At 39.6% G+C, this 21,503-nt stretch overlaps 2 protein-coding genes and 1 long non-coding RNA gene across 4 annotated transcripts in view; 2 read left to right on the top strand and 1 right to left on the bottom strand.

Moving 5' to 3' along the window:
- LOC140903888 (uncharacterized) overlaps positions 1-21,503 on the bottom strand; it is a 342,875-nt gene that overhangs the window by 291,906 nt on the left and 29,466 nt on the right. For both annotated transcript variants that reach the window (XR_012156377.1, XR_012156378.1), the window contains exon 2: positions 873-916. This is a non-coding gene — a long non-coding RNA (uncharacterized lncRNA). The remainder of the gene's footprint in view (positions 1-872; positions 917-21,503) is intronic.
- LOC140903903 (keratin, type I cytoskeletal 27-like) lies at positions 8,088-18,586 on the top strand. Its single transcript, XM_073325849.1, has 10 exons — positions 8,088-8,284; positions 8,366-8,612; positions 9,123-9,205; positions 9,651-9,807; positions 10,039-10,200; positions 10,298-10,423; positions 11,679-11,896; positions 13,137-13,189; positions 13,842-13,933; positions 18,318-18,586. The coding sequence occupies exons 1-10, from the start codon at positions 8,088-8,090 to the stop codon at positions 18,408-18,410; spliced, it is 1,428 nt and encodes a 475-aa protein (XP_073181950.1). The 3' UTR covers positions 18,411-18,586.
- On the top strand, positions 14,843-17,076 carry LOC140903904 (uncharacterized). Its single transcript, XM_073325851.1, has 2 exons — positions 14,843-15,528; positions 16,105-17,076. Exons 1-2 carry the CDS (start codon positions 14,943-14,945, stop codon positions 16,623-16,625), a joined length of 1,107 nt encoding a protein of 368 aa, XP_073181952.1. The 5' UTR covers positions 14,843-14,942; the 3' UTR covers positions 16,626-17,076.

The following is a 21,503-nucleotide window of genomic DNA, read 5'->3' as shown; positions in this document are numbered from 1 at the left end:
TGACATCCCTCTATCCTGTTCACCACACATAAACACAACAGCAGCTTGCAGCAGCATCGAATGCTAGAATTAACTCCATCAACTCCACTACCCTTCACCATCACCTTTGATTATCTTCAAGGGTACAGACCCAAATCCCACCTTGACCTTCTTCAGACAGGAATTCTTCAAGAGGGAAATTTAATCTGAATAGCACCTCTTAATAATGGAGGCCACCGCTCATGGTCTTCCTCTTCAACTCTCAACATTTCTTTTTCATATGAGAGAAACCTGAGGCCATAATCTCTTTCCAACTCTTACCAGTATCTCCCTTTTGATGGGGAAAATGTAGCCACTTTTCATCCCCTTTCCCCCAAATGTACATGGATTTAGGTGTAAATATTACCCAATATAAAGGAATAAGAAATACCATATACACACACAAAAGCGGAATTATGGTTGCTGTAAAAATCAAAACACAGTAACTTAGAGTTTAGTTTATTTGCTGTTGTTCTATTGAATAATTTTTGCAGTGTATCTACATTTACATTTTTTCCTAAACTGGATACTATCATCAAACCGTCACTATGACATCAGAAGAAATATTAGTATAAACTTGTATAGTATGGAGCAACTACAACACCACCAGCCACAGTCAGTCAGTTACCATACTCTTAGAAAGCAGCAACAAAAGGCACCAGTGACGACCATTTGACCAGAGCAGCTAGCAACTAACATGCCACTATTTTTAGCCCATACAGTGCAAAACAATTTACTCAAAATATCCAGAGTACAAAACTAAGTAAAAGGCAACATTGGTAATGTAAGTATTCAAAGTTACTAGCATTCAAAAAGATATAAAAACCAGCAAAGATATAAATGTTTACACTTACCTTTTGCTGTCAGAAATTTCTATGTCTTGCCAGGAAGATGTTCTCTACATAGGAATGGCAAAAAGAAACAAAAAAGAAAGTTAAGGCTAACTAAATAAAAAAATAAATAAAATACACTACCTGCACACTTTTTGCAGTACATAAGGTTCGCCTCTTAAATTAGATGTTTCCCTTCACACTACAAAACGATTGCTGCACATGAACCATGATGTCCAAAAACACCGTCCTCGCTTCCTAGAAGAGCCAACAACTCACAGATTACTTTGGCTATGCAGCTAAAAACATCAAAGAAGACTGCTGCTCCAAGAAGCTACCCTTGGGCACTGAAGAAGATGGCAAACCAATCAAGGTATATAGAAATATTTTCCAAAGCCAAGGTCTGTAACGGTGAAAGACAACTACAACCTGGTTGCACTTCCAATGGGGAGCTCTCTAGCTAACCATGGTCAGAAAAGAATTGGGATGCAATATTTTGATTGATCTGAAAGATGCTCCAGCCTATACTGTGCTGAGGACCTACGAATCAAGAGTAGGAATCCAGTTAAACAATATCTTTAGAGAAAGAAACACTTTGTGTAGTTGTGACATCTTTTTCATTTAGCCAATGCCTGTTTTAGGAAGTAATTGTCATAGCAGGATTTCAACAATTTTTGCCATTTCACTACAAGATTGTGCACTACATTATCATTTACTTCAGAGCACTGCCCCACCCACAGATCAAGGAGGGAACGGGGATGAGAGAGGGTGTAAATTACTTTTCATGAAGCAGCTTCCTCCCTGCTGTGCACCTAGCCAGCTACTCTGGCTGAAGGTGGGAGGGACCAGAGCAAAGGCTCCTCCCACATTCCATCCTTCTTTGTCCCTTCCCCACACATTTCCCCAAACTAGGGAGTATGGGGCCACTAACCCCTGTTATCTTCACCACAGCCAACATCATAATCAAAGCGGGGCCACAGAAGGGAATAAATATGGGCCTTAGTCCCCCTTACTTCCTTGTGTGGCCAAGTAAGGGTTGTGACATTTAAACCATTAGAGACCAGATAACTCTTTCTTTAGCCTATCTGCCACCAAGAGACTGAGCCCTGCCACTTCCAAGTTCACTTAGTAAAAACTGAGTTCCACTCTTCGCTATTCACAATACAACAATCAAGTGTCCCTTTTCCTGCACACCTGCCCATCTAAAGATAAGAATGGGCCTTTCTGATACCATTAATCTGAAGCGTCATCAATGTTCTTTGATGACACTGTTGAAAAGAAATACTGCTAGTGCGGTAGTTTAACACACAGCAAGACACAGCTATCTGAGTAATTCATTATTCAAATACTTGAGACCAAAGTGTGAGTCTACATTATTTTCAGTCACTTGAAACTAGGAGTTATCATTTTATCATCTGTTATGATATGGCTATCAGATTATCATATGTTCAACATATTCATAAATGATCTGGAAAAGGGAGTAAACAGTGAGATGGCAACATTTTCAGACAATACAAAATTACTCAAAATAATTAAATCCAAAGCAGATTGCGATAAATTACAAAAGGGATCTCACAAAACTGGGTGACTGGGCAACACAATGGCCCCCGATGAAATCCAGTGTTGATAAGTGTAAAATAATGCACATTGGAGAACATAATCCCAACTATACATATAAAATGATGGGGTGTAAAGTACCTGTTACCACTCAAGAAAAAGATCTTGGAGTCCTCGTGGATAATTCTGTGAAAACATCCTCTCAACGTGCAGCAACAGTTAAAAAAGCATTAGGAAAGGGAAAGATAATATGACAGAAAATAATGTAATGTCAGTATAAAAATCTATGCTACGCCCATACCTTGAACACTGCTTGTAGTTCTGATCACCCTATCTCAAAAAAGATGCATTAGAATTAGAAAAAGTACAGAGAAGGGCAACAAAAATGATTAGGGGTATGGAATAACTTCTATATGAGGAGAAGTTAAAAGACTGGGACTGTTCAGCTCAGAAAAGAGACGACTAAGGGGGGGATATGATAGAGGTCTATAAAGTCATGAATGGTGTGGAAAAGGTTCTCATAAGAAGAACAAGAGGTCACCCAATGAAATTAATAGGCAGAAGGTTTAGAACAAACAAAAGATAGTACTTCTTTCACAGAATGCACAATCAACCCATGGAACTAGTTGTCAGGGGATGTTGTGAAGGCCTAAATTATAACTGGGTTCAAAAAAGTATTAGATAACTTTGTGGAAGATAGGTCCATCAATGGTCTAGGATGGTCTAGGATGCAACCCCATGCTTTAGGGTTCCATATACCTCCGACTGCCAGAAGCTGGGACTGGACATCTTTCCCCTCCCACTGTACAGAAAGCTGGAAAGTGTTTTGGTTCTTTTAGGATTAGAGTAAAATCTTTCTCTAATGTATATCATTTACAGGTATTGCTCCAAAGGTCAGGTGTGAGTTGACAAAGCTATTTTTGTTTAAAGCTCAATACAAAAGTGACAAAAGGTTATACAGTATTTTGTTCAGTTTAAATAGACTAATTTTATATTTTAATTATTTTTTCAAAGTATCTAAAAACAATAAAATATAAATTTAAAAAAATAAGTATACATGTTCATTTGAAAAAGACCATTAACACAAGAGAAAGTGGTGAAAAGCATCTCCCCAATTGAGAGAATAGCAGACAAAGCATTATCTTTTCACCTTCTTGTCATGATCTATTAAACACAACACAGATCAACACAAAGTCACCTACATGTTATACACAAATACTCTGAACTTCAGTCAACTGCACAATGACACTGGGATCCAAAGAAAGGATTTGCACAGGCATCTAAGAGCGAGCTATACTAATAGCCTCATTACCTCAACCGATTAAAATAAATGACATGCAAAAGGAACCTCCATTTATTAAACAACAGAACATTTAAACAACCATGTAAATTATCCACTCCCTCAGTTATTACAAAGATCATCCTCAAATCAACTCAGTGTACCTAGCATTCACTGGATTTTAAGCTAAAAGGTTGGTACAAAATCCAAAATAATTCATGCATACATACTGCATGTTGGCCCAATTCAGCAAAGCAATTAACCACATCCTTCAATTTAAGCATGTAAATCCATCCCTGTTCTGCCAGGCACTTAAGCACAGTCTTAACTGTTAGCAGATTCAAGAATGTGCTCAAGTGCTTCAGAGGACAAGGATGGACTTACTCGTGTTTTAAAGGTAAGTGCCTGAGTAACTGATTTCTGAATTGGGGCGAATTCTGCAGAGGAGATTACTTTAATTGACTCTACATTTTTATCTACTGAGCAGTCCTGATAAAATTCCCAGCTCCAAATCTCTCTGTAGTAGGAAAAGGGCCTGAAACATAAGCCCTTGTATCAGGGGCCTGAGCTAAAGTAGTGGTCAAAACTTTGCTGATATAAAGCAAAGTTAAGTTGTAAGCAAGAAGCAGGCCCTGCTCACAGAATCTGCCAAGAACATGGCTGGTATTGCAGAAACACACTTTCCTAAGCAGTGATAGGCACAAGAATATATACACAAACACATTCCGGAAAGGTGGTATCAGAACACCTCGATACCAACTGTGACAAAGTTCCTGCGCTACCTTGGTGGGTCTTGCGCTTATTGGCGGATTTGCTCACCTTGGAGCTTCACGGCAGCCCTCAGATTGGCCGTTTTTCTGAATTCACAGTTCAGGTCAACTCCTCCTGTGTCTGACCAGGAGTTGGGAGGATTTGGGAGGAACCCGGGCCCGCCCTCTACTCCAGGTTCCAGCCCAGGGCCCTGTGGAATGCAGCTGTCTAGAGTGCCTCCTGGAACAGCTGTGCGACAGCTACAACTCCCTGGGCTACTTCCCCATGGCCTCCTCCCAACACCTTCTTTATCCTCACCACAGGACCTTCCTCCTGGTGTCTGATAATGCTTGTACACCTCAGTCCTCCAACAGTCCGCGTTCTCACTCTCAGCTCCTCGTGTCTCTTGCTCCCAGCTCCTCACACGCACACCACAAACTGAAGTGAGCTCCTTTTTAAAACCCAGTTGCCCTGATTAGTCTGCCTTAATTGATTCTAGCAGCTTCTTGATTGGCTGCAGGTATTCTAATCAGCCTGACTTAATTGTCTCCAGAAGCTTCCTGATTGTTCTGGAACCTTCCCTGTTACCTTACCCAGGGAAAAGGGACCTACTTAGCCTGGGGCTAATATATCTGCCTTCTATTACTCTCCTCTAGCCATCTGGCCCGACCCTGTCACACAACACTTTCCCCAAAAGATAACAGGAACATGCTGACCCATTTTAAAAATAAGGTCAGGATGACAGCATGATGGATAGAGATGTTTTAATCAAACCAACAGGTACGAGGTAATGGGTTGTGGTTAGCTACGTCAGAGGGGGCAGTAACTCACGTCAGAGTGTGGCACCTAACTATATCAGAGAGGTAGTACATAACTTGTTTGTACTGGGGTATAAAAATATATCTCAGAGGGAATGTCTTTGTCTGGCCTTGTGGGGAGCAGAAAGTCCCGCCATTCACCGAGCTGGTCCTTTGTAACGGGCATACATGTGTTAGTGGTCCTGTAGAGTCTGCAGGATACTAAGACCGTGCCTCATTGACAATAAACCTGGCCAGGTGCCTTGGCTAAAAACTGAGTCTGTGGATTTATTGGGCAGTTTAATTGAGGTCTGTTATCTCCTCTATCTACGCAGAGCTGGGACATATGCAGCCAATATCTGACCACACTCTCCACCTCTCCTAAGAAAAAATTAAGCATCAGGAATTCCAGGATATGCCTACATTTTATTCATTTAAATTTTAAGAGGTCAAATTTAATAATAATGGATTAATATTTTAATGTGTTCAAATATCATGCAATACACAAACTGCTTCTGCAGGAAGGCACTCTGAAAATAAGATTATAGATGATAATAATGGTGATGATTTTATTAGTAAAGGCAAATTTGAAGAACCTATGTAAGGCCCTTAGTCGGCCCCCAAATTTACTGGAAGTCTTGAAGTAGCTCATACTTAGAAATATTAAGAAGATCCCACCTGAACAACAGTTAAGAAGGAAAACTGCATGCAAATCAAACAAACAAACATTGGGACTAATGGCACTTTTATTTATTATTAGGGCTGTCGATTAATCGCAGTTAACTCAAAAAAATTAATCACGATTACTCGCAGTTTTAATCACACTGTTAAACAACAGAATACCAATTGAAATTTACTAAATATTTTGGATGTTTTTCTACATTTTCATATATATTATATTCTGTGTTGTAATTGAAATCAAAATGTATATTATTCTTGATTACAAATATTTGCATTGTAAAAGATAAACAAAAGAAATAGTATTTTTCAGTTCACCTCATACAAGTACTGTAGTGCAATCTCTGTGTGGTGAAAGTGCAATTTACAAATGTAGATTTATTTTTTTTGGTTACAAAACTGCATTCAAAAACAAAACAGTGTAAAACTTCACAGCCTACAAGTCCACCCAGTCCTACTTCTTGATCAGCCAATAGCTAAGACAAACAAGTTTGTTTACATTTTCAGGAGACAATGCTGCCCTCTTCTTATTTACAATGTCACCAGAAAGTGAGAACAGGCATTTGCATGGCACTTTTGTAGCCGGCATTGCAAGGTATTTCCGGGACAGATATGCTAAAAATTCGTATGCCCCTACATGCTTCGGCCACCATTCCAGAGGACATACATCCATGCTGATTATGCTCGTTAAAAAAATAATGCGTTAATTAAGTTTGTAACTGAACTCCTTAGGGGGAATTGTATATCCCCTGGTCTGTTTTACCTGCATTCTGCCATATATTTCATATTATAGCAGTCTCGGTTGATGACCCAGCATGTGTTGTTCGTTTTAAGAACACTTTCACTGCAGATTGACAAAACGCAAAGAAGTTATCAATGTGAGATTTTGAAATATAGCTACAGCATTCGACCCAAGGTTTAAGAATCTGAAGTGCCTTCCAAAATCTGAGAGGGACGAGCTGTGGATGTGGAGCATGCTTTCAAAAGTCTTAAAAGACCAACACTCCGTTGAGGAAACTACAGAACCTAAACCACCAAAAAAGAAAATCAACCTTCTGCTGGTGGCATCTGACTCAGAAAATGAAAATGAACATGCATCAGTCCGCACTGCTTTGGATTGTTATCAAGCAGAACCCGTCATGCATGCATGGACGCATGTCCTCTGGAATGGTGCTTGAAGCATCAAGGGACATATGAATCTTTAGCGTTTCTGGCACGTAAATACTTGTGATGTCAGCTACAACAGTGCCATGAGAATACCTGTTCTCATTTTCAGGTGACATTGTAAACAAGAAGCAGGCAGCATTATCTCCTGCAAACGTAACCAACCGTGTTTGTCTGAGCAATTGGCTGAACAAGAAGTAGGACTGAGTGGACTTGCAAGCTCTAAAGCTTTACATTGTTTTATTTTTTAATGCAGTTATTTTTTGTACATAATTCTACATTAGTAAGTTCAACTTTCATGATAAAGAGATTGCACTACAGTACTTGTATTAGGTGAACTGAAAAATACTATTTCTTTTGTTTTTTTACAATGCAAGTACTTGTAATCAAAAATAAATATAAAGTGAGCACTGTACACTTTGTATTGTGTGTTGTAATTGAAATCAATATATCTGAAAATGTAGAAAACATCCAAAAATATTTAAATAAATGGTATTCTATTATTAACAGTGCAATTAATCGTGATTAATTTTTGTAATCGCTTGACAGCCCTATTAATTTATCAAAGAGAGAAATGATAAGTTTGGTGGTAAGAATGATAAAGATATATCACTTGAAATTTTGCTCTATCTTCTTGGGGAATTATGAGAGTTATGCCTGAGGTCTGGAAGAAGCAAAGGAATTACTCATCTATGATTAAAATGTAATAATGATTCTTTTGCTTTGTTCCACCCTTCTCTATTCCTGATATAACAAACATCTTCAGGGCACTAACCTCTTTACATGAACGGTCACCATTGATTTAAATGCTAATGAGGAGAAATCATCCAATCATGGCTAACACTATACTGAGTTGGCAAAAAAAATATTTTGCCATAGGTAGGAGGAATCCAGAAAGAAACACCCTAATAATTCTGTATAAAAAGGTAAAGGAACTGCCTAGCCAAGACATTCTCTCACTCTACTTTGCTGCCTTTGTTACACTTTAACAACTCAGACCACCACTAAAAAACTATGTCTCTTTGTATTGCTAGTGGATCCAGCCAGGTTTCCTCATTTGGTGGAGGTGGTGGATCAGTCAGAGTCTCCAGCATAGGAAGAAGCTTTGGTAGTGGGAGTGTATGTGGTTTGGCTGGGGGATCTGGTGTTGGATTAGGGAGTGGATTAGGAAGGGGAGCAGGTGGTGGCTTTGGTGGAAGCTATAGTGGTGGGTTTGGTAATATATCAGTTGGAGGAGGCTATGGAAATGCCTACCGCAGTAGCTCATTTGGGGGCTTGGGTAGTGGCTATAGTGGAGGCTTTAGTGGGGCCTTTGGTGGAGCTGATGGCAGCCTTCTGTCTGGTGGCGAAAAGGAAACCATGCAGAACCTTAATAACCGCCTAGCTAACTACCTGGATATGGTGCGTGCTCTGGAGGAGGCAAATGCTGATCTTGAACATAAAATCCGGCTGTGGTATGAGAAACATGATCCTGCTGCTGCTGGGTTATGCTGTGATTACAGCAAATATTACCAGATAATTGAAGATCTTAAGAATCAGGTAATAAATAATTTTTCAGCACTTTACAATGGCATGCACCTTGTAACCATATCTTGTGTTAAACTATAACTCACAAGCAGTGCATGAGTTATTACCAAATGAGAAATTCTGCTCAGCTTAATTTCAGACATTTATCATTTTCTGTTGACATTAAGAATACTTAAAGCAGTAGACTTTAAGATGTAATATTTCTACCAACTGATTTTTCACACAAATTCTTGTTAATTTAATATGACTATAAAAGTATCTATTTTATTATTAAGAATGTTTAGTTTTTTTTACTGTTTATGCATTAAAATTAATTTGTTAACGTGGAAAGGAAATACTTAATTTTAAAAAAAGGGAAAGAAATCATGTCTCTATGTTTAAACTGCATATAAACAAATTATTTTTTAAATCTGCATTTTTCATGTTAGCCTCTAAATTTGCCCAAAATTAAATGCAAAGGATATTTTCATAGTAGTCATATAAATATTGCCTCTTTCCTTATCTATCTTTCTATTTATCCAGATCATCTCTGCAACTATTGACAATGCCAAGATAGTCTTGCAGATTGACAATGCCAAGCTTGCTGCTGATGACTTCAGACTTAAGTGAGTTCAGTGAAAACCAGTTAGTAATGATGGGGTAGTAACAACTTAGGCCACCTCATGCCATTTGTTTTTAAGCAGAACTCACCATTGTTTGCTGCTTACAAACTGATCATCTCATATGGTCCTTAGACACTTTTCTCTACACTTTTTAGTATTAAAAGAAATCTGAAGTATTATTCCAAAAATGATAACAATATTAAAATCAATTTTATAACTATTATATGCAATAGATCTATATTTTTAATTTTAAAAAAACTATTAAAACTTTTGCCAAATCATAAAAACCAGAATACAAAATAAACAGATAATAAAAATGCATTATTCTCACATCTTCTCTAATTAAATTCTGCTTTATTAATATCAAATATTTTTCTTGCAAGGAAAAAGAGATTTTCCTTTCTTTCTGATCTGATTATATTCTCAAAATTCTCCTAACATTTTAAAGGTATGAAAATGAGCTTTTCCTTTACCAAAGTATTGAAGCTGACATTAATAGTCTGCGTAGAGTCCTAGATGATCTGACTATGACAAGATCCAACCTGGAAGCACAGCTTGAAAGCCTGACTGAGGAGCTAGTGTATCTTAAGAAGAACCATGAGGAAGTAAGATCTTTGCCTTCCTTTTGCAAATATAGGTCCCAGTCCAACTCCCACTGAAGTCAATGAGAGTCTTTCCATTTAAAAGTGGTTTAAAAGTGAAATGGTTTATGGTCAATTTACTATTTCAAAACATTCAGATTTTGACACTTACTGATTTCAGTTATTTAATTTTTCCCTGCTTCTGCAGTTGCAATATATTTAAAATTAAAATCTCCTTGTCTTCCATTTAACCAGGAAATAAAAAGCTTCCAGCATGGCTCTACAGGTGAAGTGAATGTAGAAATTAATGCTGCTCCAGGAGTTGATCTAACAAAGATTCTGAATGACATGAGAGCTCAGTATGAATCCCTTGCTGAGCAAAATCGTAGGGAGGCCGAAGAACAATTTAATAAAATGGTAACAATATGATTGATACGTTTTCTGAAAGCATATTCAAATCCAAAGATTTGTTTCATCACCCTGTATTCATTATATTGTATTATGACTTTTCCAGAGTCAACAGCTGCAGCAACAAATCTATGATGATGCTGGTGCAGCAGACTCAGCCAGGCATGAAATAACTGAGATCAAACGTACTCTCCAAACCCTGGACATTGAGCTACAAGCCCTTCTGGCCAAGGTTTGTAATAGCTGCCACTTAAGGTAACTTTTATAATTCAAAATTCTTATTAAAAACATTTACAGTGTCCATAATAGCTTTATCCACTACTTTGGCATTATGTAAGGGCATATTTGCATTTAATATATAATTGTTTCTAATATAGACACGTGTTTTGATAGCTCACCTATATTTACTCTAAGCACAGAGAAACAACTGTAATTCTAAACTAAATACTAAAGTCCATAGAGAAGGAAGAGTGGTGAGTTTGACTAGTTAGAAAGAATAATCAAAATAAACAGATTTGTTTTAAACAGTCTCAAAAACACTTTATAAAGTTTTGTAATAGACATGGCCTCAAAAGAGGCATTACAGGTCAATATTCCACCTTCATTACACACATGCAAGTTTATCCACTTTCAATGGAACTTTTTTTTTTGGCAAGAATCCAGGATGGAATATGGTCCACCACCTTTTAAGTAAGTGTAAAATGACTGAATATGTGTATGGGGAATGCTGAATATTGAATAATCCCTTGGTGGCCTAATCAGTATTTTAATATTTACATATGATAAACCATTAATGTAAATAAAAAACAACAGGATATTAAATTTAATGCCATCCAGCTTTTTGGCATGAAGTTGTTTCATCATGTTCTCTCAGTGACTATTTTTCATTCATTCTGATCTCTGAAAAGACAACTTCAAAAGGCTCTTATGGATTTCTTCAGAAGAGCAGTCAATAGCCAAACTACTTATCTTCAACATCTCGCCAATAAGAACAAATCTGAATTTCTTTCAAACACCTGTATAGCAGATAATCATGCACCAAACAGATTAAATTCTTATATTCCCACTTTGACCTTTCACTTATTTTCATAAACTTAACATACAAGTAAAATTGTTTTACATGCATATCCAATTAATTTAATACATTTTTACTTTGCATTGTTTGAGAAAAGTGTTACAGAAGAAGCAGTGTATAAAGCAATAAAACATTATAAAACTAGTAATATAATACTAAAAAACTACAGTGAGAAAGAGAGAAGAGAAAGGAAAAACTATTCCAGAGAAATAATTTTCATCACAAAAACTAGTGGTATTGAAAACTGATAGAGAAAAAAATTTAATTTTATTTCTAATTAAGTGTTATGATTAGGGAAATATTTTTTCTACTTCTCTGGTATAAATTATTTTCACTGTTAAAGAAAATTTTCCTTGTGTGCAATCAAGCATTTCAGCTTCATCAGTAACATGCCATTGTTATGCGTTGATAGAAATGCTCCCTTGAAGGCACCTTGGCGGAAACTGAAGGAAACTACAGTACTCAGCTTTCACAAATTCAGCTTCAGATTAGCAATCTGGAGGAACAATTAAAGCAGATCAGATCTGAAATGGAGTGCCAGAATGCAGAATATGAACAGCTCCTGGGCATCAAGACACATCTAGAGATGGAGATTGAGACCTATAGGCGACTGCTAGATGGAGAAGGAGGGTAAGCAAACAGCCTGAAGAAAAAACTATTTCAGTTAGATGAATTTATTTTGAAAAACAGAACTCTAGAAATAAGAAATAAACATCAATATATCTTATTCCATGTTCCGTGCATATAGGGATAAATCCTGTAAGGTGCAGATCATTCCAGTTAAATGCTTAACTACATTAAATTCCACTGACTTCAGTGGAAGCTGAGGGCCTTCATAACCTTGCATGAGTGCTGAACACCTTGCAGGATTGAGCCCACATTTCAAATATGATCCATAGGAAGCATCCTCTTTTTCAAGAGGAGGATTTTTTCTTCTCTATCACACTATAAATCTGATCCTGCAAGGTGATGAGTCAGGGTGCTCTTAAATCCACTGACTTCAATGTGATTTGAAGTCATTGACAGGTTTCAGAGTAGCAGCCGTGTGAGTCTGTATTCACAAAAAAAAAGGAGTACTAGTGGCACCTTAGAGACTAACCAATTTATTTGAGCATCCAATGAAGTGAGCTGTAGCTCACGAAAGCTTATGCTCAAATAAATTGGTTAGTCTCTAAGGTGCCACTAGTACTCCTTTTCTTGAAGTCATTGAGAGATTAAAAGTTTGGGACTCTATGTATTTTGTCTACAGAATATTTACTAAGAAGGATATTTCTTAGTAGCACATTTCATTAAATGTTCTTCAGAAATAAAAATATTTGTAAGGCTCTGTTGTGGGATCCAAGGACCTAATTCAACACACTTTGAAATCAGTCAGAGCCTTGCAATGCCCACTGAAATAGACCTAAGTGAAGTGAAAACAAATTGCTGTATCAGTTCTCTGTTCTGTCTCAGCATCTGCAAATATTATAGAACTGTACATTATGTGCAGCTGCAAATACCTGAAAATGACTCCAGTAAATAGAATATCCACCACAGAAAATTTTCATTTTATCAATCAAGATAAAAGAGCAGATTGATCTTACATCCATATTTGATAAAGTATTTTATTTAATCTTTATCCTGTAAAGCATTTTGGTGGAATCAATTATTCACCTTTTTGTTTGGCAACAAAAAAATGCAATCAGATATATATGATACATAGCAGTTCCAATCACTTACAAAACTGATTGCCTGCCATGCTGTTTCTAGAAAGATAGCAATAAACTTGCTTTTAACACCAGTATTCTCATCAACTCTCAAAATAATTATATTTTCTTAGAATTCCAAAAGTACTGTAAGATAACTAATGACTATTAATTATTTTTAACAGCAGCTTTAGATCTGGAGGTTATGCATATCAAGAATCAAGAGTTCAAATCAAAGGTAATTAAAATAAGTTACTGTTTTTATTTTCAAGTGTGTCTTTGAACTACAAGGATGTAGGAGTGCACTTTTAAAAATCAAACAGCATTACCTCTGCCAGAAAAGAACTCTTCAGATCTTGGTAACTTATATTTGTATAAGTAATTACTTACTGAAGACCTGATCCAATCCCCATTGAAGTCAATGGAAAGTTTCCCATTGTCCTCACTGGGCACTGAATCAGGCCCCAGTTCTTTAAAGTGCTGAGTGCTTCCTGTGAAGTGCTAGGAACCTTCAACTCCCCTTGAGGTTATCAGGAGACAAGTAATAACCCAGAGGATTGAGCCTGAAATGGTGAAATAAAATTAGTAACTTGTTATAAAGAAAAAAAGCCTCAAAGATTTTAATGTACACCACTATCTGTCAAAGTTAAGATTTCAACCTCTTTTTCATGTTTGAAGGTAACTTTCTGCTGCACTATGTATTTCAGCAAAGTGACAAATAAAGGTCCTATATATATATACATATATATTTATAATTTTTGCCATGAAAGTTTACACTGTCCTAAGGCATACTGTCCTATGTTTATTTAACTGGACCACAACTTTTTATGTTATTTGAGTCTTTATTTTAATATCTTGAATGGATAATACTATTAATATTTTATTTTTAGAACCATCTAAAACTAGAATGGTTAAGACAATTGTTGAAGAGCTGGTGGACGGCAAAATAGTCTCATCAAAAGTCCAGTCAGTTGAAGAAAGGCCAGCTAAATAAGCAACATGAAAATGGAACAGAGGATCCTCCTATATGTGCCTACAGACAGAACCAAAAACAAGGAAGTGTTCTGGACAAATGTAGAATTTTAAGTGGCTTAAGAGTTCTCCATCTTAAAAATAAGGGTTCTAGTATCTGCTTTCTCTTCTCACTTCACTGAGATGTAGTCTTTTATGGGTGCTAAAAGAAACATTCTATTTACTGCTGTTTTTCAATAAATTTTTTAACTGTTGCAAATAATTTTTGCATTAGCCCTGATTATTTTTAACTTTGAAAATCCTCCCTTGTTCAACACAGAAGGCTTCCTAAATAAACTGTGGTTTTTCAGCCCTATGATTTATATGTGATTACAAAAGCTGTTAGCAATTAATTACTAATTATTATTACACAGAATATAACACAGACATTCATATAGGTAGACTGAATCATGACTTTTTACAATGAGAAACAATACCAGGGTAAAACTTTCAGAGCCTAGAAACATTTCTTTAAATCGATAGCAGTTATGCACATGGGTGCTTTTGAAAATTCCATTAAGTACCTATCTGCATCTTTAGGCACCTAGATACCTTTAAAAATCTGGACCTGAGAAGTGCCAGATTTCAATGAGACTTAGGATCCTAAATCCCTTTTGAAAATAGGCCCTGGTCTACACTAGGACTTTAGGTCGAATTTAGCAGCGTTAAATCGATGTAAACCTGCACCCGTCCACACAGTGAAGCCCTTTAATTCGACTTAAAGGGCTCTTAAAATCGATTTCCTTACTCCACCCCTGACAAGTGGATTAGCGCTTAAATCGACGTTCCCAGCTCGAATTTGGGGTACTGTGGACACAATTTGATGTTATTGGCCTCCGGGAGCTATCCCAGAGTGCTCCATTATGACCGCTCTGGACAGCACTCTCAACTCAGATGCACTGGCCAGGTAGACAGGAAAAGAACCGCGAACTTTTGAATCTCATTTCCTGTTTGGCCAGCGTGGCAAGCTGCAGGTGACCATGCAGAGCTCATCAGCACAGGTGACCATGATGGAGTCCCAGAATCGCAAAAGAGCTCCAGCATGGACCGAACGGGAGGTACGGGATCTGATCGCTGTTTGGGGAGAGGAATCCGTGCTATCAGAACTCCGTTCCAGTTTTCGAAATGCCAAAACCTTTGTGAAAATCTCCCAGGGCATGAAGGACAGAGGCCATAACAGGGACCCGAAGCAGTGCCGCGTGAAACTGAAGGAGCTGAGGCAAGCCTACCAGAAAACCAGAGAGGCGAACAGCCGCTCTGGGTCAGAGCCCCAAACATGCCGCTTCTATGATGAGCTGCATGCCATTTTAGGGGGTTCAGCCACCACTACCCCAGCCGTGTTGTTTGACTCCTTCAATGGAGATGGAGGCAATACGGAAGCAGGTTTTGGGGACGAAGAAGATGAGGAGGAGGAGGAGGAGGTTGTAGATGGCTCACAGCAAGCAAGCGGAGAAACCGGTTTTCCCGACAGCCAGGAACTGTTTCTCACCCTAGACCTGGAGCCAGTACCCCCCGAACCCACCCAAGGCTGCCTCCTGGACCCAGCAGGCGGAGAAGGGACCTCTGGTGAGTGTACCTTTTAAAATGCTATACATGGTTTAAAAGCAAGCATGTGAAAGGATTACTTTGCCCTGGCATTTGCGGTTCTCCTAGATGTAGTCCTAAAGCCTTTGCATAAGGTTTCTGGGGAGGGCAGCCTTATTTCGTCCTTCATGGTAGGACACTTTTATCACTCCAGGCCAGTAACACATACTCGGGAATCACTGTAGAACAAAGCATTGCAGTGTATGTTTGCTGGCATTCAACCAAAATCCGTTCTTTCTCTCTCTGTGTTATCCTCAGGAGAGTGAGATATAATTCATGGTCACCTGGTTGAAATAGGGTGCTTTTCTTCAGGGACACATTCCTGCTGGGCTGTTTGCCTGTGGCTGAACAGAAATGTTCCCCGCTGTTAGCCACGGGGAGGGGGGAGGGTTGAGGGGGTAGTCACGCGGTGGGAGGAGGCAAAATGCGACCTTGTAACGAAAGCACATGTGCTATGTATGTAATGTTAACAGCAAGGTTTACCCTGAAAGAGTGTAGCCACTGTTTTATAAAATGTGTGTTTTTAAATACCGCTGTCCCTTTTTTTTTCTCCACCAGCTGGATGTGTTTCAATGATCACAGGATCTTCTCCTTCCCAGAGGCTAGTGAAGCTTAGAAAGAAAAAAAAACGCACTCGAGATGAAATGTTCTCCAAGCTAATGCTGTCCTCCCACACTGACAGAGCACAGACGAATGCGTGGAGGCAAATAATGTCAGAGTGCAGAAAAGCACAAAATGACCGGGAGGAGAGGTGGAGAGCTGAAGAGAGTAAGTGGCGGGCAGAAGACAGGGCTGAAGCTCAAATGTCGCGGCAGCGTGATGAGAGAAGGCAGGATTCAATGCTGAGGCTGCTGCAGGACCAAACCAGAATGCTCCAGTGTATGGTTGAGCTGCAGCAAAGGCAGCTGGAGCACAGACTGCCACTGCTGCCCCTCTGTAACCAACCGCCCTCCTCCCCAAGTTCCATAGCCTCCACACCCAGACGCCCAAGAACGCGGTGGGGGGGCCTCCGGCCAACCAGCGACTCCACAACAGAGGATTGCCCAAAAAAAAGAAGGCTGTCATTCAATAAATTTTAAAGTTGTAAACTTTTAAAGTGCTGTGCTTAATGTGCTGTGTGGCATTTTCCTTCCCTCCTCCACCACCCCTCCTGGGATACCTTGGTAGTCATCCCCCTATTTGTGTGATGAATGAATAACGAATGCATGACTGTGAAGCAGCAATGACTTTATTGCCTCTGCAAGCGGTGATTAAAGGGAGGAGGGGAGGGTGGTTAGCTTACAGGGAAGTAGAGTGAACCAAGGGGCGGGGGGTTTCATCAGGGAGAAACAAACAGAACTTTCACACTGTAGCCTGGCCAGTCATGAAACTGGTTTTCAAAGCTTCTCTGATGCGTGCCGCGCCCTCCTGAGCTCTTCTAACCGCCCTGGTGTCTGGCTGCGCGTAACCAGCAGCCAGGCGATTTGCCTCAATCTCCCACCCCGCCATAAACGTCTCCCCCTTACTCTCACAGATATTGTGGAGCACACAGCAAGCAGTAATAACAGTGGGAATATTGGTTTCGCTGAGGTCTAAGCGAGTCAGTAAACTGCGCCAGCGCGCCTTTAAACATCCAAATGCACATTCTACCACCATTCTGCACTTGCTCAGCCTGTAGTTGAACAGCTCCTGACCACTGTCCAGGCTGCCTGTGTACGGCTTCATGAGCCATGGCATTAAGGGGTAGGCTGGGTCCCCAAGGATACATATAGGCATTTCAACATCCCCAACAGTTATTTTCTGGTCTGGGAAGAAAGTCCCTTCCTGCAGCTTTTGAAACAGACCAGAGTTCCTGAAGATGCGAGCGTCATGCACCTTTCCCGGCCATCCCACATTGATGTTGGTGAAACGTCCCTTGTGATCCACCAGAGCTTGCAGCACTATTGAAAAGTACCCCTTGCGGTTTATGTACTCGCCGGCTTGGTGCTCTGGTGCCAAGATAGGGATATGGGTTCCGTCTATAGCCCCACCACAGTTAGGGAATCCCATTGCAGCAAAGCCATCCACTATGACCTGCACATTTCCCAGGGTCACTACCCTTGATATCAGCAGATCTTTGATTGCGTGAGCTACTTGCATCACAGCAGCCCCCACAGTAGATTTGCCCACTCCAAATTGATTCCCAACTGACCGGTAGCTGTCTGGCGTTGCAAGCTTCCACAGGGCTATCGCCACTCGCTTCTCAACTGTGAGGGCTGCTCTCATCCTGGTATTCATGCGCTTCAGGGCAGGGGAAAGCAAGTCACAAAGTTCCATGAAAGTGCCCTTACGCATGCGAAAGTTTCGCAGCCACTGGGAATCGTCCCAGACCTGCAACACTATGCGGTCCCACCAGTCTGTGCTTGTTTCCCGAGCCCAGAATCGGCGTTCCACAGCATGAACCTGCCCCATTAGCACCATGATGCATGCATTGGCAGGGCCCATGCTTTCAGAGAAATCTGTGTCCATGTCCTGATCACTCACGGGACCGCGCTGACGTCGCCTCCTCGCCCGGTATCGCGTTGCCATGTTCTGGTGCTGCATATATTGCTGGATAATGCGTGTGGTGTTTAATGTGCTCCTAATTGCCAAAATGAGCTCAGCGGCCTCCATGCTTGCCTTGGTATGGCGTCCGCACAGAAAGAAGGCGCGGAACGATTGTCTGCCGTTGCTCTGACGGAGGGAGGGGCGACTGACGACACGGCTTACAGGGTTGGCTTCAGGGAGCTAAAATCAACAAAGGGTGTGCCTGTACATCAAGGAGTATTTCAGGCAGGACTGCACGGAGGGTTCCAATAAGAAATGGTGCACCAAAGTTATCGTTCTTATTGGAACAAGGAGGTTAGCCTGGCCTCTGATTGATACATGGCTAGATTAACCTCGCTGCGCCTTCTCTGTGACTGACTGCAGTGTGATCTAGACAGGGGAGGAGGAAAATGAGTCCAAAACAAATCTGGTCTATGTCTTGTTCTGACCCACTCCATCGATCCTTTACATCTTTGGCTGGCAGCAGACAAAAAAGGCGCGAAATGATTGTCTGCCCTTGCTTTCACGGGGGGAGGGAGGGTGGGAACGGGGTCCTGACGACATGTACCCAGAACCACCTGCGACAATGTTTTTTGCCGCATCAGGCATTGGGATATCAACCCAGAATTCCAATGGGCAGCGGAGACTGCGGGAACTGTGGGATAGCTACCCACAGTGCAACGCTCCAGAAGTCGACGCTTGCCTCGGTACTGTGGAAGCGCTCCGCCGAGTTAATGCACTTAATGCACTTTAGAGCATTTTCTGTGGGGAGACACACACTCGAATATATAAAACCGATTTCAAAAAAACCGACTTCTATAAATTCGACCTAATTTCGTAGTGTAGACATACCCTAGGACTTAGTCACCTAAGTCACTTTTGAAAATTTTTCCTTTAATCTCACAATCTATACTTAGGGTCATCAGCCTGTAATCACCAGGATCTCCTTTGGAGCCCTTTTAAAATATTAGCAATATGAACTACCTTCCAGTCATCTGATATAGAGACAGATTTCAGTAATAGGTTACATACTACAGTGAGTAGTTCTGCAATTTCATACTTGAGTTCCTTCAGAACTTTTGAGTAAATATCATCTGGTCCTAGTGACTTATTACTGTTTAATTTATCAATTCATTGTAAAACTTCAATTTGGGAAAATACTTCAGATTTGTTTCAGAGTAACAGCTGTGTTAGTCTGTATTTGCAAAAAGAAAAGGAGTACTTGTGGCACCTTAGAGACTAACCAATTTATTTGAGCATAAGCTTTCGTGAGCTACAGCTCACTTCATCGGATGCATACTGTGGAAAATACAGAAGATGTTCTTATACATAGAAACCATGAAAAAATGGGTGTTTACCACTACAAAAGGTTTTCTCTCCCCCACCCCACTCTCCTGCTGGTAATATCTAAAATGATCACTCTCCTTACAATATGTATGATAATCAAGGTGGGCCATTTCCAGCACAAATCCAGGGTTTAACAAGAACGTCTGAGGAACGGGGGGGTTGTAGGTAGGAAAAAACTCAAAAAGGATAGCTCTGATGTGGCTATTGCCCCCACATCCTCTGTAGTGAAGATTAATGCAAAGAATTAATTTAGCTTCTCTGCAATGGCGTTGTCTTTCCTGAGTGCTCCTTTAATACTTTTGTTGTTTGGTGGCCCCACTGCTGACTTGGCAGGCTTCCTGCTTCTGATTTACTTTTTTTTTTTTTAATTGCTGCTACTTTTCCCATCTTTATCAAGTTACTTATCAAATTATTTCTTGGGCTGCCTTATTATACTTTTACAATTTATTTGCCAGAGTTTGTGCTCCTTCCTATTTTACTCACTAGAATTTAACTTCCAAATTTTAAAGGATGCCTTTTTGCCTCTAACAGCCTGTTATTCTGCTATTTAGCCATGGTGGCATTCTTTTGGTTCTCCTACTGTCTTTATTTGATTTGGGGTATACATTTAGTCTGAGCCTCTATTATGGTGTTTTCTTGACCGTAATAAAAATTAAGATACAGTTATGCTAACAGTAGATAAAACTCGCATAGAATAATGACTTCTAAATACAGATTTAGATTTTGATAGCAACATTCTTTGGACTAAATTACACTTCAGTGTTTCTAAAAGTTCTTTTTTTCGCAAGTAGAGTTCAGCAAGTTATATATCAATGTTATCTAGTTAAGCAGAAATAACTAGATAAATCAAGATGTATAGTATTAGTTTTATCTAAATATTCACACCAAAAATTAACTGGAAAATGATCAAATATATATTATCAACAAAAGCATATGTTAGTTGTCCTAACTGTACTACTGTACACTGTAAACCTATCTAGGTCTTTTAAATTTCTATCATAACAACAGTCATATTGGGTCAGAACAATGGTTCATCCACCCCAGTATCCTGTCTTCAGATAGTGGGTGATGCCAGATGTTTCCAAGGAAATGAACAGTTCAGGGCAATTATCAAGTGATTCTTCCCATTGTCTAGTCCCAGCATCTGCCAGTTTGAGGCTCAGTGACTTCTTTATTCACTTTCTACACACCAATCATGATTTTATAGATCGCTGTAATATCCTCCCTTAGTTGTCTCTTTTCCTGACTGAACAGTCCCAGTCTTTTTAATCTCTCCTCATATGGAGGCTGTTCCATACTGCTACACATTTTTGTGGTCCTTCTCTGTACCTTTTACATTTCTAATATATCTTTTCTAAGATGGGGCGAACAGAACTGCATGGTGTGGGTGTACCATGGATTTATATAACAGCATTCTGATATTTACTATCTTATTATCTATCCCTTTTCTAACGGTACCTAACATTCTGTTAGCTTTTTTGCCTGCCGCTGCACATTGAGTGGATGGTTTCAGATAACTATCCACAATGACTCCAAGATCTCTCTCTTGAGTAGTAACAGCTAACTTAGGCCGCATAATTTTGTATGTCTATACTTGGGATTCTGTTTTCCAATGTGCACTACTTTGCATCTGTCAGCATTGAATTTCATCTTCCATTTAGTTGCCCAGTCACCCAGTACAACACTAGACTTTCTGACTGTTGTTAATGCTGGCTTACTTCCCTCCTTTGCATTCCAGGAGTACAGCCAACCAAATTATGATTGCCACATGCAAGAGTGTACTGCCAGGAAAGTGTACTGTGCCCCCTCTCTGGTCTTTCAAATTCACACTGGACAGCTATAATTTTGCCCTTATTATCAATATATCTTTCAGACTCTAGTTTCTTGGGTAAGTGTCTGGCTTTACAATGTAATATACACATGAAGACACTACTTTTGTTCATTTCATCACATTATCTGGGTCTTACCTTTTTAATCACTGCAGAATTGAGAGGTATTTGTATTTTTAAACATGATCTTCAAAACCGATTAAAAGCAGATGATTTTTCAATGCTCCTACAAAAAAG

Source organism: Lepidochelys kempii, chromosome 27 (assembly GCF_965140265.1).
Source record: "Lepidochelys kempii isolate rLepKem1 chromosome 27, rLepKem1.hap2, whole genome shotgun sequence".
Lineage (NCBI taxonomy): Eukaryota > Metazoa > Chordata > Testudines > Cheloniidae > Lepidochelys > Lepidochelys kempii.
This window is presented reverse-complemented; position numbering and strand designations above follow the sequence as displayed.

What these genes read in the sequence shown, in the direction of transcription:
- LOC140903904 (XM_073325851.1), top strand. Translation starts at nt 14,943, where the DNA reads ATGCAGAGCTCATCAGCACAGGTGACCATGATGGAGTCCCAGAATCGC. An exon ending in AGGCGGAGAAGGGACCTCTG is followed by an intron (nt 15,529 to 16,104) that starts GTGAGTGTACCT and finishes TTTCTCCACCAG; the next exon opens with CTGGATGTGTTTCAATGATC.
- LOC140903903 (XM_073325849.1), top strand. Translation starts at nt 8,088, where the DNA reads ATGTCTCTTTGTATTGCTAGTGGATCCAGCCAGGTTTCCTCATTTGGT. An exon ending in TTAAGAAGAACCATGAGGAA is followed by an intron (nt 9,808 to 10,038) that starts GTAAGATCTTTG and finishes CCATTTAACCAG; the next exon opens with GAAATAAAAAGCTTCCAGCA. An exon ending in TACAAGCCCTTCTGGCCAAG is followed by an intron (nt 10,424 to 11,678) that starts GTTTGTAATAGC and finishes ATGCGTTGATAG; the next exon opens with AAATGCTCCCTTGAAGGCAC.